Here is an 18354-nt window from a genome sequence, read left to right as displayed (position 1 = left end):
TAATATTTAAAGGCATTTTATATTATGAAGACATATTTCATTGTGTTAAGACGTGTTTTAGATCAAGACATATTTTAGAATATTAAGATGCATTTAATTGTCTTCACGTGTTTTACAGTATTAAGCTGTATTTTTCTAGAGTATTTGCTTGTATTAAGATTAGGATTGTAAAGGGTGAAAAAGGTTTATTTTGAAGCGTCTCCGTAGCTCAGATGAACACTGTCGGTCACATAATGTAACTGTGTCGCCTCAGAGGACACGTGAATAATAAAAATGTCAAAAACCTTTCTGCCTGCTACGAGTGGCAGCGACAGTGTCGATCCAGGACACTTCCAGTGTCAAAACTGTTCATCGTCTGGTCTCACATGGGCTTTTCCGATAGTTGTCAAGGAATTATTGTTTTCTAACATTGCAACAAGAAATATGTCACTATGTGTTGAAAATCTGACAATCCTTACTTTTATTTTTATCTTTACGTCAACAGAGAGGACATATTTACTTTGTATAACTTGTTTTCGTATAGTTTGATTTATAAATCAGCACGTAGGGATGCCAAAACTGAAAATACACATGGTTACTACCGTTAGTTTTTAGTTATGATGATTTTGTTGTATTATTCTGAGTGGACTTCATGCAGAAAGAGGGAAAGAGGGAGGGCCAGGATGCAAACCGGGGTTCTTGTAGCTGCAAGGCCAAAGTGCAAACCACCACTCCACCGTGCAGCCCAGGTAACGTTATGCAATGCTGAAATCCTATTGATGGAGGAAAGCTAGTTCCCAGACCTTCAGGTAGCGAGTCCAATTGACCGGAACAAGTAGAAGATGCAAACAAGCATGTGGTAGCAAACTGAAAAAAAGAGATCAATTTAAGATATCGGTAGCTTCAGTCGTTTGGGCCCGGTGCCAACTCAGTAACGTGTGTAAACTATTGATGGCATGAAGCTAATATCTGCACACCATGTAACTGCTGACTGCATTTTCAGAAGAGCTTATAAATAGGCTGTACAAGTAAAATCTGCTGTCAAGTGCATTTGTTTACGCCGCCACAGCTCCCGGACATCCTGCCGCCGCTGCTGAAAAAACACTGAAGCTATAAGGAATAAAGTTAGCATGACTACATTTAACACTGTTAACATTGGAAGTTGAAGGTTCGAGACGTAGTTTAAACTTTCTTGTTGATGTTCCGTTCGGCAAACCGTCTGAACTCACCAGTAGAAGCGATTCGGGGCGACTCTCTCATGAACCAACTGCCACCTTCGGCCAAACTCCACCGAACTGTAGAGCTGCAGGGAAACAACCACACAAGAGGATTCATTCACACAGTGCAGGGATAAAATCCATCCTAACATCAAACGCCAGGTTTGCCCTTGAAACGATGAGCATTTGCACAGGACTCTTCTGTGGGTTCGTTTTCACACATTGATGTACTTAACACTCCGGTTTACAGGAGCCTTGTATCGACGAGTGGGAGACCACTTTACCACACACACATCGGAAGCCTGTAAATTAGATTAGAATTTACATAAGATTTTGCAGAGGAATAACATGGCTTAAGGACATTGAGCAGCATTGTCTGGCCTCCCACAAAGGTTCTCTGCACACAGACAGGAACACAATGATCCCGAGTGAAGAATGAAGCTGAACAGACAGATGTGCAGGCTGAAGAAAAGCTGCAACAAGAAAGACGTGAAGAGAAGCCAAACCACGGCGGGAGACCTCAGATTCAATGGATTTTATCACGACAAAAAGACAGAACAGGGAATACAAGTGATAATCTCTATGAAATGAAACCGACCGGCCATAAAAATGAAAAACCCTCAAGTGTCTGGATCTGTTCCTTTGATTGTTCGACTGAGATTTCAGAGGTCAATCACCTGAACCCCGAAATCTGCCGGCTGGCCTCAAAGGGTTGTCTTTTTAAATAGTCACCAAAATGTAATCATTTACCAGAGCCAGAGACTGAAAAAAGGGAAAGAGTTTTGCTTTTCTCCTGTAATGTGCTGTTGAGTCAAGAGAATTAACCAAATCAAAGCCCATAACCAAGATATTTGTCACTGAAAAAATTGCCACAATGACACCATTTATCAGTGCTAGAAACTGTACAAGCGGGAAAAAGTTTACTTTTCTGACCTGTGACTGACCGATCAACAGGAATGATAGACAACTTTAAGATTAAAATCAAATGTTTCTTAAAAATTACTTTAATCTACACATCTCACTTAAAAATGTGACAAAATGACACCATTTATCAGAGCCGGAAAATGCAAAAACAGAAACCATTTTCTCTTTCTGATCTGTGATGTGCTGTTCAGTCACAGAACTCCACAACATCTGAGCCTAAAATCATGATATTTCACTTTCACTGAAAAAAAAAAGAGCAAGGCACCATTTATCATGGCCAGACACTGTAAAAACAGACAAAATACATCTGAATTTCTGTCTATCTCTGGAAAATGTGTGTGTGGCTTCAGGAAAATTAACCAAATTTAAGCTTTAAATTGTGATAGTTTATTAAAATCACCTTATCCTACATGTCGTCTTTAAAAATTGGCCAAAAATAAATCAATAACTCAAACCACATTCTGCAAAAAGCAAATAATTCTGTGTTCATCAGCTCAACTTTGAAGCCATGATAGACTCAGCTGCAACCTACAGTCGTCTGTCAGAAATTCGGAGAGTTTTTAGACTCAAGTGTGGGCCGTGTTTTCTACAGAGCAGAGAGTATGGAAACAAATAAAAATTGTAAATTATTAAACATCTACATTATGTTGAGCCACGATTTATTTCCAGTATTGGTGAAACCTGTGGACACTGAAAAATGTTCTATATGTTGATTTCAGCTTTTCTCTTGAATGTGGGTTAATTTTTCACTACGATATAAAGTCCTGCACCTTGATGGAAACCGAACGACCATGAAGAAGGAGAGAGAACTCAGAAATGTCTTCTGTGCAGCACAGTTATAACGCCATAAACTATTAAAAACAAATATTGCAAGTTTTACCTTAGATTTGTTTGGATCTTCTGATGAAACTGCACATCGCAAATTATTTTTACTTTTATTTTTTTACAGTTTCTCTATCTGATAAATGGTGTATTTTTAAGGACAAAACGCTTCTCAAACCCACCAGAAGGTTTCGTAGGTTCAGAGTTGAGTTTAGATTAAAATCATATTTTTTTTTTAAAAATTAATTAACTCTGAATTTTGCTGTTTTTCCTTCATGTTCTGCTTCTGTCGCTCAGTAAATCAACAACCTTGACGGACTGATTCGTCTTTTTGTCCCCAAACTGGCGTTTATTCTCTGACGAAGCACAAAGACAAATCCGTTTACTCTGCAGCTTACAGCTGGAATTTAATGAGGCAGAAAACTTATTTCAGCATTTGGGGATGGGCTTTTTCCATTTGAAGCATGAGTGGCCATGCGCGGCGTGTAAACAATCATTTATTAGTCGGATAACAAAAATGTTTGTTTACATTAATTCATTTTCTAATTGCATTTATTTGTTCTATTCCAGAAGGATGGAGCTTCCACAAACAGATTATTACTGCTGTCGGCTCAATAACTCTCCAGAAGAGACGCTTTCTTACATAGTATTTGAGGTTTATGTATGTTTTTTTCTAGATCCCAGAATGCTTCTTCTTAAAGGCAGATGATGATCTCTAAAGATTTGTAATAATGTTGTTTCTGACACATTTGCTGAATGTTGCACAGAGAACGTCCTTCCTTTTGATTTACTATTATGGAACGCTGTGGTAACGTTTGATGGAACAATGTCCTAAAATGTGCTACATCAACAACATGTAAAATATTGAAGGCAAAAGGTTCCAAAATAAATAAATAAAAATGTATTGAATGCATTGCTATTTTATAGACTTTCCCAGTCTTGTTTCCATTATTTGAAAGAAGATTTTAGTGTTTTAAGAACAGAAAAATGATGAAATTACAGATAAAAACTAGTGAAATTACAGAAAGAAAATATTAAGTTACATGTTGACTGTTATTAAAAACAAACAAACAAAAACAAGAAAAACTGTGAATAATGTTAGCATCAAAAATCTGTATTTTTACAAAGTCATTTATTAATAATGTTTGACCATAAAATTCCACTATTTTTATTGTGTGTATGTATATATATATATATATATATATATATATATATATATATATATATATATATATATATATATAACAAATATATTATTTGAAAGAAAAAATATGTACATTATAGTTGAAAATGGATAAAATTACAGATAAAATCTAGCAAAAATTATAATTTATATGCTCACTATACATAAAAATGAAATAAAAAAATCACAGCAAAACTGTAAGCATCTACATTAAAAAATATTCCTCTTTTACAATGTGTGACAATAAAGCTACTCTGTTTCACTGCAAATAAATCCCCTGAAGAACTGACCAGAAATTTACTGTTAAAACACAAATCATCTAAACACTCAGCATTTTCTCCACAGCTATAGAACACAGTGACTTAATGCAGTCCCCGCGTTAAATAAAACACACCTGCTGCTTTGATGCTCACTGGGCATGTGCAGACCATATATTCAGAGTGACTGCTGCACCTGCTACGTGTATATTCTCATGTCGAACGGGGAAAAGACGAACTGCACGGGTGATAAGATTTCCACGACATCCGAGCCAAGCTGTGCTAAGCAGATGCAAGCAAAGAAAAAAGAGGGAGGAGGGGGCAGGAAATCACTTTGACTAATTACCCTCCTACAGCAAGTTAGTATGAAGCCAAGCGAGTGACAGTGAAGCTGGGAGGGGAGGTGAGGGGGATGGAGGTGGTGAAGGGGGGCTCAGTGCCTCCTTTCCAACCTCCAAAAGGTCTCTCAATCAACAAATGCAGCAGCGGTGCCAGAAGGGAGGCGAGGAAACTGAAAGAGAAGCACTTACGGGGTGGAGACGATGCTGGGTGAGGAGTAAAAACAAGATAGGAGGCGGGTTGAGGGAGGAAACTTCCAAATAATGTCGAGGAAAAAACTCCCAGACTTAAGAAAACTAACACACTCTTAATAATATACACAATATGGAGAATAAATGCACATAATTCCAATGGGAGGGACAGCCCAGTGAGTCGATGTTGCTCCATGTCTACAACACGATACCATATGAAAAGAAGACGAACAGGCGATTGACATCCAAATGAATGATAACCTAATCTAATTAACTTTACTCTCACACGGCACAGATACAGTTTGTTCATTAACAAGTTGCAACAAATATTCAACACTGGTCACGGATGATTTAAAACCTTCATAAAGAAGGCAGTATACAGTGCCGATAAAAAGTTTTCCTCCAGGATTTTTCTTTACTTTGTTGGACTCATTAACCATGCCTGACGAACATCAGCAGGGTTACTGCATTCGGTGCGGTATCTGGCTGGCTGGGTAAGTATGTATGTATGTATGTGGCTATGTCCGTTCCGATATCTCTGCAAGTACTGAAGTCAGGATGATCAAACTTGGCACTGAAGATCAGTCTAAGGTCCCCTGCTCAGTTGTGGAGTTACAGGTCAGCAGATCAAGTAGGGAGGGAGATACGTACGATGATCATAATTGATACATATTGCATCATTTGTATAGGCAGGACAGGGTTTTCGCCAGTAGAGGGCGTGGTTCTGCCCTCTACTGAGGGCTCGTCTAGTTTTACCTTCTGCATTTACAAGCCTTCAAGAGGCTGCTGCTGAGAAGTATTACCCCATCATGATGCTGCCTCCACCATGCTTCACATCACGATGCTGCCACCATGTGGGATAGGTGGATGGTTAAAACAAATTATAGCAAAACAAAAGGTTTCATTTCTACCTACATTCTGTTTGAAATGTGAAAGCAGCAATAAACACCAGAAAAAACCTGGAAGTTGGAGGATCTAGGGTGTTAGCTCATGATTAATTTTGTTAATTTACAATTCTTGAGAACTAAATAAACACTTTTACCTCTTTAGGTTATTAAACATATTCAAATTAAACAAGGACAGATTAGTTTTTTTCTGGTGCAATTTTACAAAGGGTCAAATTATGTGTTTCCTTCTCTTACAAGAGGATAAACATTGAAATAAACACATTGTTGTTAATAAGTAAGGTGTATTATGTAAATGCAACGTATTTAACGACTGCATACGTACCATTTTCAGTCGCCTACTCTAAATATGCAGAACAGAGTCGCATGCATAGCATCGATAGACCATGATAAGTTGGTTATTTCAGGATTTCTGGAGAGTGCTGCCCTGGTTTTAGCCTGTCAGCTACCTGCAGGCGGTAATCCTCCCCCAGCATCCCTCCTCCAGTAGGTGTAGGTGGCTGAGGTTAGCTTCAGGCCACAGCTTCTGGTTGGAGTCAGATAATCCTTCCTGCATCCTCACATGAAGCCGGATGGAAAAGTGTCGCCTGAGATCACGAACATGAAGCATCGAATGCTTTGCTTAGTCGTACTAAAAGGAATGCTGGGCTTCAGGACGGTGTCCGGTGATCAACACTGTTTTTAATAACTGTAAAGTTTTGTCATTCTGTGTCATACAGAACAGAAGACATTTCTGAGTTCTTTCTCCTTTGTGGTCATTCGGTTCCACAGAAGTGCAGGACTTTATATTGCAGTGAAACATGAGCCCACCACCGAAGAAAAAATGTGACAGGAGCATAAAAAGCACGCTGTACCTGTTGCTGGAGTTCAGTATGCTTAATTAATCAAAACAGTAAGGTACCAAGATGAAACAACTTGAGCAGGAAATCTGATGCTTGGTGTAACATTTTTAACAGTGTAAAAAAATAAAGGACAGCTTTTTAATTCAACAAAGACTCGGTGTGTTTTGGCTGCCAGAAAGCTTTCGACATGTGCTTTAAAGCGAGTTTTGGGAAAAAACATTGTTTACATTCAATGTTTTCTCAACCAAAACATGAAGGCTCAGGATTCCCAGAACATGGATTATGTCTTGCTCTCAGACTAGAAGAAACTTTTTTTATTTACAGAGGGATTATTGAAATTTTTCTTTTCAGTCTGCTGTCTGGGAAGCTGAACTTGGAGTGTGTGAATCGTTGGAGCTCAGCAAGAGACGATATTTAAATCAAATTAAGACATCTGTTCCATTGTGCTGCAAGTATTAAAACCTGACATGTGACCAAAACGGCTGGTGTTTGTGGCTTTGTGTGCGAGTTGTGGTGAAATATTTGTATTTTTGGTCTGCAGTGCAGTTGAAGCAGGTGACTTGTTAGCAGCTAAGATGCTTAAGAGATTTAAAGGAATTTCTGCCCCAAAGTTCTCAGTGTGGAGCTTCAGGATTTCAAGGGGTTCTGGATTACTGGTCGGCTGCATTTTAAACTCCTGACTCAGTTATCAATGAACACAGTTCTTTATAAAGTCGAACAGACGGTGTTTGGAAGCTTCAGATCCACTGTTCCTATTGTATGTAGAGTTTTCAGATGGGAGATCAGAATTACCAGCATACGGAGTATTAGATGCACCATAATAGGGCAAGTGAAAGCAGTATAATAGCATCATTTTGCAAAAAAATAGAATGGAAAAAGTGGGGCTTGCCTTATTTCAAGAAACAATTGCATTTTAGCATCACGATATAGTCTTCAAATGGAGAGTTTTTAACTTTCATGTGTTTATAGTTTAACTTTGGGTTCTAATAGAGCATGTTTACATGTTTTATCGTTGTGGTTCTTCTCATTTTATCATGTGCATTGAGATCTTTTGTTAAACAGAGGTCAAGAGTGAAGATATCCTTCCAGAAAAGACCTATTAGCGTTGGCAGGGCTCTCAGAACACTCAAAATCCACTGGTAGTTGGAAATACATATTTATTGTTGTTGTTTTTTTAATTGCCAAACTGACACCACTTATCACAGCCGGGAACTGTTTAAAACAGATAATATCAACAGATGTCCAGATTCCAGCAGAGTTTGGACCAAAATTTACTAAATTGAGCTTACAATCGTGATATTTCATAAAAATCACATTTAGAAATGACCAAACATAAATGATTGCTCTAAAAAAAAAAAAAGTTCAGTAAAAAACAAAAAAAATCTCCACTCCACATTGCTAACTGTGAAGCCATGACTGACTCAGCTGCAACCAGCAGTCACTTGGTAAAATTCAGGTTCTTTTTGGCTGAACTGCAGACTGGGAGTAGATTGGAGTTAAATTACACTTCTCAGTTATTTATTTATTTGTGGTTGTGCTGTTTTCTATGGAGGTGTAGGACTTTTATTTTGCAGTGAGAAATGAGCCCACAGAGAGTAGAATGTGACAGAAGCAAAAAGAAAAAAAAACCCAAAACACTCAGGAAACTCAGCAGGAAGAAATGGTTACAGTTATGTTATCTTTGTTACAGGATGAGTGTCAGAGTGTTCATTCTCTGTGAGGAGATGTTAAAAATGTTGTCTTATAATCAGAGTCTACACTTGGGCTAATAATAAAATTATCGGATGAGGAATGCAAATTCTGCCCAAACTCTTATTTCATTCTTTAAAAGCTTCAAAGAACATATAAGTATTAATGGAAATTATACTACTTGAAAGTCATATACTGACTTAAACCTCAATAGTTTCAAGCTAACTTTGACCTTTAAACATCACATTTCCATCTCTTTCTTCTTCTGCTGGTGAAATGCACCCGTTCCACTGAACTACCTGAATTAACTAACCTCCCTCACCCACCTTCTTTCCTGAGTGAACATTGTGAACTCTGACTGTTTTCTTGGAGCCAAACTCTGTGTAACAGGATCTGGTGTTTATCCGTGGTTGCTTCGAGGCTCTTTGTTGCTTATCTGACTAATGCTCAGCTCCCTTTGATACCTTTTTGAACAAACCCAACGTTAAACTGGCCGTTCTCTCACCTTCTGCCGTGGCTGTAGGCCAGGATCCAGTCCTCCTGCTCGGGGTGGAAGAGCAGGCTGAGGGATGTAGAAGTTCAGCCGGTACTTCTGGTAGGTGGCGCCTTCGTCGGAGCTGATCAGGAGGCTGTTCTCCACCTCGGGTCAGTCAGCAGCATGATCTGAGGGCGACAGGAGGAGGTGGGATTAAGGACAACGCAGGCAGCTTCAAACACAATGAACAACAGAGAAAATGTCATTCAAAAATTCTCTGCAGTAACATTGAGCAAGTAAAAAAAGAGCAAAAAAAAGATCTTTTTTCACTTTCCCATTCTACATACCAGCTGAGAGTTCAGAAAAGCATGTTGCCTTTGAAAAATCACCAAAATTACATCATTTATCAAAGCCAGAATACAGAGTCCTTGAACTAATCATCTGCGACATGATTTTCCATCGGGAATCTATAAAAGTCTAAGCTTAAAATTATTAATTTCCCCACAATAATGTTGACTAAGTACAAATTTGCTATAAAGAAAACAGCAGTTCTTTATTACTTCGCCATTCAACAAACCAGCTGGGAGGTAAGAAAACAAATTAGCTTTAAATGTCCTGGAACTAATCATCTGTGACTTGATTTTGCATTGGGAAAACTTTACTGAGAATCCACAAGTAACCAAAATGATCATAAGAGGAAAATAAAAGTTAAAAGAGCAAGCAGTTGGAAGTTACATTCAGCAGGTGAACATCTTTCTACGGCTGATGGCAGAGTAAGAGAAACTGAGTTTTTAGATGTTGTAAAATGTAAATAGCTAAATATCTATCGTATGTGAGAAATATGACGATGAGGAACACAAAATGACATAAATAAGAGACAAAGAAGAAGCAAGCCCAAAACTACAAACAAGCAAAAACCTACGCAAACAAGTACAAATGACAGAATGAGAGACAAATGAGACAGAAAATGAAGAAAGGAGACAAAACAGTCTCAAAAAATTACAAAAACTGCAAAAGAAAAAGCCAAAACTGACAGACAAGACCACAAATGAGAGTAAAGTGGAGACTGAGACGAAGTGAAACATATTGGATCCCTAAAATAAAAGCAGCATGGATCAAAAACGTAAATTGAGGAGCAAGTTGTTGGAAGACACATTCAACATGGTGAAACTCTTTCTACTGCTGAATGAGCAGAGCAGAGAACAAAAATGAGTTTGTAGAGGCTGTAAAAATGTAAATATCTCTGGCATGTGGCATTTATTACAGTGTTGGTAACATCTGAGGACACTTGGAAGATGTTGTACATGTTGATTCCTTTTATTTTTCATTGTTCACAAATCAGTAATGAAAAAGGCTTTTAACACAATGAACAAAAGAGGAAAACTGTATTTCTTATGGCTTGCACACACAACCAAACAGAAAATCTGCCAAACAGACAACACAGTGCAGAAATGTCTAAATGAATGAATAAAGGCCATTTTGTCTTTCGTTGTGCTGAATTCCTCCTCATCTTTTGTGTTGGCAGCATTGAAAACACGGTCAATCAAGGCTGATTTGTCATTTCAGAGATATAAGGCGTATTATTAGCACCCAGGCTGCAGATCATCTTGTTGGAATCTTGTCCTCCTCACTCAGTTTTTCACTGATGATCCCGTATCTCAAATAACAATTTGTATCACTTAGCCTTGATGATATAATCAGTGATACATCTTGCAGCAAATGGGAGAAGTGAAACTGATTCACATTTCTGCTGTTTGTCTCTCTCTTCATTCTGCTTTTGCTCAGTCAGGCCTTGAAAGCTCTGATTTCCCCAGAGCTTCTGCCTTTTGAGGTCCAAAAGTTTTTTAGTTATTTTTTTTTTCTTCTAAACTCTGGTACAGAAAAAAAAACCACACAAAAAGTAAATCCCAGGACAATATCAGATGCAAATATGATTGAATCAGTCGAGCTCAACACACAGAGGCGCTCTCATCATTAAAGAAGTGCTCTAGAGGACGTTACTGCATGAGGCTGAATGAAACTGAACGCATGCGTGCACACCAGTGTATATAAGAGGAAAATACTCCTTCCTGTTAAATATCACACACACCGACTGTGCCGTACTGTAAATGTTTAGCGCTCAGCTCATAATAGACAAAATGCCACATCAGCATCCTCTGTTTCTCACTCAAGGGTTTAATTTCCACTGCGGCTGGGGGAGAAGCTGTTCTCGAAACACACTATTTCACACGGCCGCCTTCAGTTGATGCTGTCGGCTCAAAGCAATAAGTCGGAGGAGCATCAGGTGGTGCAAAGAGTTACAACTTGTTCTGCTTCTCAGGCTGAAGAACATGGTGTGTGTAACAATTTAAAACCAGACAGTTTTTCTTTTTAAATCTCCATTACCTAAGGGAAACACATAAAGTAAGCAAAAGACAGTATTTGTCAGAAAATATCAAGATTTTTTTAAGGAAACTTAAAGTTATTTCAGATAGAGTGAGTGCACCATGAAACTGGATTGAACAGAGATGCTTTCTCTACAAAATTGCCAAAAAATTACATCATTTCTAAGAATCAGAAACTGTGAAAACAAACAAACAAAAACATCCTCCCATTTTCAACTGTTTTTTGAAGTAATCGTCTGTGATGTTCTGTCAGAAAAATGAACAAAATCCAATCTTAAAATCGTGATATTTCATCAAAAACGGCTTTTATTTCGCATGTCTCATTTAAAAATTTGCCAGAAATAAACCATTTGATCAAATTGAATTATGTAAAGAAACTAATAATTCTGATCTGGAAAGTCCACATGACAAAAATGAAGTAAATAATTAAGTAATCTCTGCATCACTCACAGTGGCTCATGTCTGGTTCAGAGATCTCCAAAAGAAACAAAAAACACAAACAGAAACTAAATATTCATTTGACCACTGTTGCTCAGTTAATCAAAGTACTTAGTAGATACAAATGAGTGATTTTAAACATTGGAAAAATGATTTGATCATACATTTAAATACAATATGAGGCAGATTTCTTTTAGTAAGTATAAATATAATAAGATAAAAACTGACTCTTCTACTGAAATTATGGTTTCAGTCAGCTGCAGGTGCTGGAGTTCTTCAGGAGATCGATGAAAGTTGTTGGGATCTCAAAAACACAAGCTGACAAGACTTTCTTTGGTTCAGAAGTGACTTCATAGCAAGAGAAGCAGATTTATTGTAAATATAGTTCTGGGCAAAAGTTATTACACAGACGTCCTGAAAGAAGTCAGAAGAGTCTTAAACCTTGGAAAAAACACTGCACCATACATTTAAGCACAATCTGAGATAGGCTTCTTTCAATATAATGAGAAATGTCTTTAATTTGCAAGTTTTGATGTGAAATTATGGTTTCTGTCAGTTACAGGTGCCAACTGCTTGATTAAAGTTAGTGTATGTCTGGTTCGGGTTCTACCAATAAAACGAAACAAAACAAAACAAAACAAAAAACACACAACCTAAATCAATAAATTGGTGTAACCACATCAGCACAGTTTTTTTCGGGTACAAGTGATTTTAAGCCTTGGAAAAATGACTTCAGCACATACTTCCATACAAAAAAAACAAAAAACAAAAAAACAACGTGAATTTTTCTGTGAAATTGTGGCTTTTAGCCCGCTACAGATGCTGGAGGTGCTGCTACGGCTCCCTTCCCAACAGGTCGATGAACGTTTAAGTAAATTCTGTTCGGTTCAAGTGTTGCTTCAGGCCTTTAGCATGACAACCTGCGTGTGCACATTATGGCGTCAGTCAGCAGAGAGAAGCAAAATACTCGCTGCTCTCACAGTCGATATCCCTCCCAGCGTGGCACCGAGCGCCACAGTCTTCCTGGTCCTTCATGCTGATGACTCATTTGTCAGCAGCGGCGGTGGGCAGAACCACTAAAACCAGTTCATCAATCACTGGAGGCAGATATAACACCACATGCGTGGGCCACACGCTGACTGATCCCACGAAACGCACTCAATGACAAAACCAGAAACAAATGCTTTCTTCTGCAGTGCAGCACGAAGGCGAGACAACTTTATAATTGGCTGCTGCGTTTGGAGCGAATGGGGGATTACAGCAGCGCTAACATGCTAACGGAAATGTGTTTCCCACATCACAATATAGAGATCAACATGCCCTGTAGAGATGGGAAAAGTATGGAAATGAGTCTGGCTGTGATTCATGGCTTTGTTTTGGGTTTGTTCTCTTTGTATAGAGAGGGAAAAACTTCTTTAACCTTTTCAAACATAAGCAAATAATGGATAAGGCTGTGAGACAGATGCCACAACAGAGACAGGATTCCAGCGTTATTCCCTTGCAGAAAATGATGGCGTGAAAACATGGAGGCTTTGGCTTGTTTGCATTCTGCAGCCAGTGTCTCCCCTCAGTCGCTCCATGTGCAGCTTTTTCAGCATGCAAAACAGGCTCAGAATGAAACTAGTGCATGTTGATGTTTATGAGTTCCCACAAATTAATTTTGTGCAGGTTTCTCCTCCCGCTCCCACACAGCGAGCTAATGCAAACACATGACCGCCTGAATACAAATACAGGATTCCACTGTCTCATGAAACAAATGAAAAAACTAGAAATCAAAGGGAAAAGATGCCGCTCATAAATTTCAAATCAAGCAAAGAGAAGCGGGACAGATGGAGAAATGTCACATGGTGCATGGTGCTGAATGACTGACTCCGGTCAGATCTCTGAGACTCTCGTTCTCAGCAGCTCATTTTAACAGGAGCTCAGCTGGTCGATATTTTTAATAAAAACTAAGGCTGACGTGGTTCAGAGGCAAACCTACGATACATCCACTGCGCTTATTAGCCATTCTTAGCTGATGGTTGGGTTTTACAGCAACTCAGGCTGTTTGCCTTCATTCTAACCCCTTTTCCAGCAACAGGAAGCAGCTTTCACAACAAAATGTTCTGCCTACACACTCACAAAAGTCATTAAAAAAACTTATTCCTACCATTTAATTCAATGCATGGCAGCAAGACGAAAACTCTAATTTAATGGTTTAGAAAAACCTTTAAAGTTGGATTGGCATATTAACACTAACATTGTGTGTAACTTAAAGTCAAATTTTGGTGTGAGTTGATTAATATTAATTTGTGATTTCTGCCTCAACTTTTTCAAGATTTCAGCCATCGTAAAAAATACAACTGAGCAGCTTTGCTCTCCGAGTGCTTTTCTTGTTAAAATCTTGTGTTTATGCTACAACTCAAACTGTTTGTGGAGTTATTATAATACCTTTCTAGTATCTGTATTATGTGCAACAGTATTAATAAGAAGATAAGATGAAAAGAATTCAGCATACAGTAAGGTCTGTCTTGCTAGATTTGCTGGTTTATGGGAAATAAGTCATGAAAAGAGTCTTTAAGGGCAAGAATTATCTCAGTTTTGGACACAAAGGTTAGGCTTTACTTTGACAAAATAATGTAAATTAAAAGGTGTACTTCAACGTCCTCCTTCACTCCTTTTTCTTTGATTTTCAACTGAGAAAGACACAAATGCATTTACACACCTGCGGCTTGTAAATGGACACTGAATACAGTTCTGAGATTCAGATTTTTGAAATGCTGTCGAACAGCTATATGTAATGACGTCACAATATTTGTGTAGCATCATCGCAGAAAGCCACAAATCTGTTTTCATATTAGGCTTTTGCAGTTCTACACTATATTGTTTCTCCTTGGCTCATTAGTAATGTCATTTAAATGAACCCAAAAAGATAATTTAAAGAAAAACCTTTGGTGAAAAAAATGAAGATGCTGCCCTTTAGAGCACTGACCTCTCTGGTCTCACTTGTCTGGCCATAAAACATAGATAACTGAAGAATCCACATTTGCACACTTAGAGAAATAGAATATGGTTTAACTGTGTGTGTGTGTGTGTGTGTGTGTGTGTGTGTGTGTGTGTGTGTGTGTGTGTGTGTGTGTGTGTGTGTGTGTGTGTGTGTGCGTGTGCGCATTGGAGGCTGTAAATTATGAGGCCAAAAAGGTTGAAAATGACAAAGGTTAATGAAGCGCATATGTGTCGGCAGCAGCACATTTAAGATATGTGCGAGGAATATCTGAGTGTTTCTCCTCCACCACAGCACAAATACTGCAAGAGAATATTAATGAAATTAGCTTCATATTTCCATCTCGTACATCATGCAGTACTTGGATGGTGACTCCTCTCCATAAATCTGTGCTTAATTTCCTGCAATAAAATTTGTTGCTTTGCGACTTTAAGCAAGTTCAGACTGAAAAAGGGAACAAAAGAAGAGGCTGGAGATTTATTTTCCTGGAGCGAGTCAATTTTCAGCTGGCTGGATGATTAGTGCAACTTAATAAACCACTTTCTTGCTTGTTTTGATTGCAAGAAACTACTTGAATGATCCACCTGAGTTCTGAACCCAGGAGCTGCAAATGTCTTGCATTTAAAGTCATTCATTGAGGGGGTGAAGGCTGGTTTACATTTATCCTTTGATCAGAGAAGTGTGTCTTTAGAACTTTTGAGCTCCTTCAGAAATGTGTCCTCTCACTTTTTGTTGTACCGACTAACAGTGATTGAAGTGTTTGTAGCCACTGATTCAACGTTTCAAGGAGGCAATGTTTGTTAAAGAAAAAAGCTGAAACAAAAACACGGAATAAAAGGCAAAACAACTTCTGTATCAGTTCTCTGTGTGATGAAGGCATTGAAGGGGGTGACATTCTCTGGGTTATTTTTGTATAAACTCTCCCCTGAGGCCACAGAAGCAACCGTTGGATTATTTCACAGCCGTATTTAGCGCAGCAAAAGTTAGCTTCAGGTTGTGCTTAAGCCAGAGGAACCGAGTCTCATAATTGAAGCCAAAGGGCAGCGAAAAGGGAGCAGCCAGAAGCCAGGAGAGAGTCAATATTCACAAGAGGTTGATAAATGTCAGCAGTAAACATGTGCTGGACCGGCTAAAGGTCTCAACACCTTCTGTCGTCACCGCCGGCCCTGCAGGCCAGAAATGTACGAAGAAAACTTAAAGGATCTCTTCACCCATCAAAGAATCACAGCGTGTGGCCACGCAGATAGATTTAGGATGTTTAACATGCTTCCCTCGGTGATTTCACCCAAGCTGAACGAGTTTCACAGAGAAGACAGAATCCACCCGTCCGTCACAACAGCCGCCTGATCCTGTAAAGGGTCACGAAGAGGCGATAAAATGATGTTTAAAACCACTTAACAGCAACATGTTTCCTCGGGTTAGACTGGATTATCCTCAGAACACATCACCAAGTCGGAAAACTCAGAAAACGTGCAGACATAGCCAGAACCGACCAGCAGAAGGTATATATTTATGACAAAATATGAAATAAAAAATATATGAAAAACCATTTTAAATCTGTAAATGTTCGGCAATGTGAAACATCAGTACTACTGGTTTATAATGGTTTTATTGCAGAAAATTAGCTTTGCAACAACAGTTTTATCACTATTTTCATAGGCCACACCTGCACAAATGATTTTTGTATATTTTTATATTTGCTCATTTCTTCTTCACTTTTCTTTCTCTGATTGTGTGACAGCACTATTCTTAAGTCTGAACACTGCAATGAGAATAAAGAATTCTGTCTTTTTCGACTGTTACTTCAGCTGCGTGAATGCTACAAGACGAGACGAGGACAGACCAAGATAAGATACGATACAATAAAATAGAAGTGCTTGATAGATTCTTGCACCAAAGACCTGCTTCAACCAACAGATGAGATCTTGGATATCATTAGCTGTGTGTCCATAATTAGATTTTACTGCATTTTAAATATTACATGAGAAAAAATAAATAGAAACAGAAAATTGGAAATAATTTCTTCTTTTTGCAAGAACATTTGAGGTGTGTTTGACTTTATTTAAGAGTTAATGTGTCTCAAGAAATGAAAACATCCTTTCTGAATAAGCTCTGCCATACAGTTTCTTTTGCTGTCTTTGTCTCCAAACAGCATGAGACAAAACCAATGTGGCTGCCATGAAAGAAAAATTAATGAAACCAATTCCTGACCTTTGATTTATGTAAACGACCAGAGGTGTAGTTGTTTCTTCTTTTTCTTCAAGATTTTTTTAGTGGTTTGGAAACAACTGGTTTTGTTTCAAGCTTCTTCTACTCTGTTTATTACAGCTAACACAGCCTATAGCGCCATCTTCTGGAGACACTGTGCAGCTGAGTTTAGTAACTACAAAGCATTAAATGGAAACAAACCTAATTTGAATCTTCTTTCTCTTGTTCTCTATAAATTTACTTGACAGATATATGGACAACTATAGGGCAAAAACCCAGCTATAAGATCCAGAGAAGATGTTTCAGCTGTCATTACTGCAGAAAGGGAGGGAGTTATACAGTTTAAAAGCCACTGAGAAAACAGAGGAGAATTTATTCATTATCATTGCAAATTTGCAACACAATTAGTGAGTCTGTTAGTGCATCATAAAAATAATGGAAATGCTTATCAAAGAAACAGATGACATTGAGACAAAATCTCAAACAACTGTGCAAATTATGAACTATCTATCAGGAGCAAACATGGCATGTGAAGCAAAATTAGATGCTGCACCAAAGATGCACATAAGCCCTTCATGTTTAATCTGGAATCTTTTTATAACTGGATGAAAAGATAAATGGAAAGTGATAAATAGTGTCCTTCTGCTGTTATGTGGGTCAGCTAAGATCTGTAATCATCATCCGATGTGTCTAATAAGTCTTTGTAATAACATCTGCTGATGTCAAACTCAGTAATGTTCCTAAAGTAGAGAGCAAAATTTAATGTAGTTCACTTCCTGTTTTAGGTGTTTTCACATACTGCTGTAAGGATGCTACATTTAAACAACATCTGTTTTCTTTATATACAAGAGTAACTTTGAAAAAAAATTGCTGCTTCTCTATAAAATCATAGCACTAATATTCATGAAGACGTTTGTTCAAGATGATCCTTTCTAGATTCTAGGTTCCTCTCTGATTAAACAAGGTCTGAATGTGTCCTGTGGTTTCAGGCGTCCAAATGTCAACAGCAGGTCATGGAAGTTGCATGGATTGGATTTGTTTTCCTGATCATCCCACAGGAGCAGATTGAGATTTGGGGAATTTGAAGTCAACACCTGCAACTCTTTGTTAAGTTCCTCAAACCGTTACTGAAGATGTCTGCAGTGTATCAGGGAGAATATCGTGCTCAGAGAGGCCATCAGGGTATAAAGAAGCATCCATATGAATGCAGCTACCCCAGCAGAACCTTGTTCAGAGCATCACTGCTACCACCGGCACACCTTCTTCCATAGTGCTTCCTGCTGTAATCTCATCTCCAGGTTAACAACCACCTGTCTGTCTACATGAAGTGAACCTGTCTACTTTCAAATCATTCCTCAAAACCCACTTCTTCTGTAAAGTGGCTTTGAGTGTTTTGAAAGCTCTATACAAATAAAATGTATTATTATTATTATTTTGTTCTTCCTTTTGCTATCTATGTGTTACAGTTTTCTTTACCACAAAAACAGCAACAACATCTGACCAAAGCTGAAAATTGAA

General features: G+C 38.2%; 1 protein-coding gene across 1 annotated transcript in view; it reads right to left on the bottom strand.

The window, feature by feature from the left end:
• LOC110960156 (VPS10 domain-containing receptor SorCS1) overlaps positions 1-18354 on the bottom strand; it is a 226310-nt gene that overhangs the window by 65590 nt on the left and 142366 nt on the right. The window contains 4 exon segments of the mRNA XM_051945295.1: positions 1209-1282; positions 7635-7642; positions 8861-8915; positions 8917-8993. Of these exon segments, the coding sequence (XP_051801255.1) occupies positions 1209-1282; positions 7635-7642; positions 8861-8915; positions 8917-8993 (214 nt within the window).

The sequence above is a fragment of the Acanthochromis polyacanthus genome, chromosome 3, assembly GCF_021347895.1.
Source record: "Acanthochromis polyacanthus isolate Apoly-LR-REF ecotype Palm Island chromosome 3, KAUST_Apoly_ChrSc, whole genome shotgun sequence".
Taxonomy (NCBI): domain Eukaryota; kingdom Metazoa; phylum Chordata; class Actinopteri; family Pomacentridae; genus Acanthochromis; species Acanthochromis polyacanthus.
Note: the sequence above shows the minus strand (reverse complement) of the source record. Positions and strands in the feature narration are given on the sequence as shown.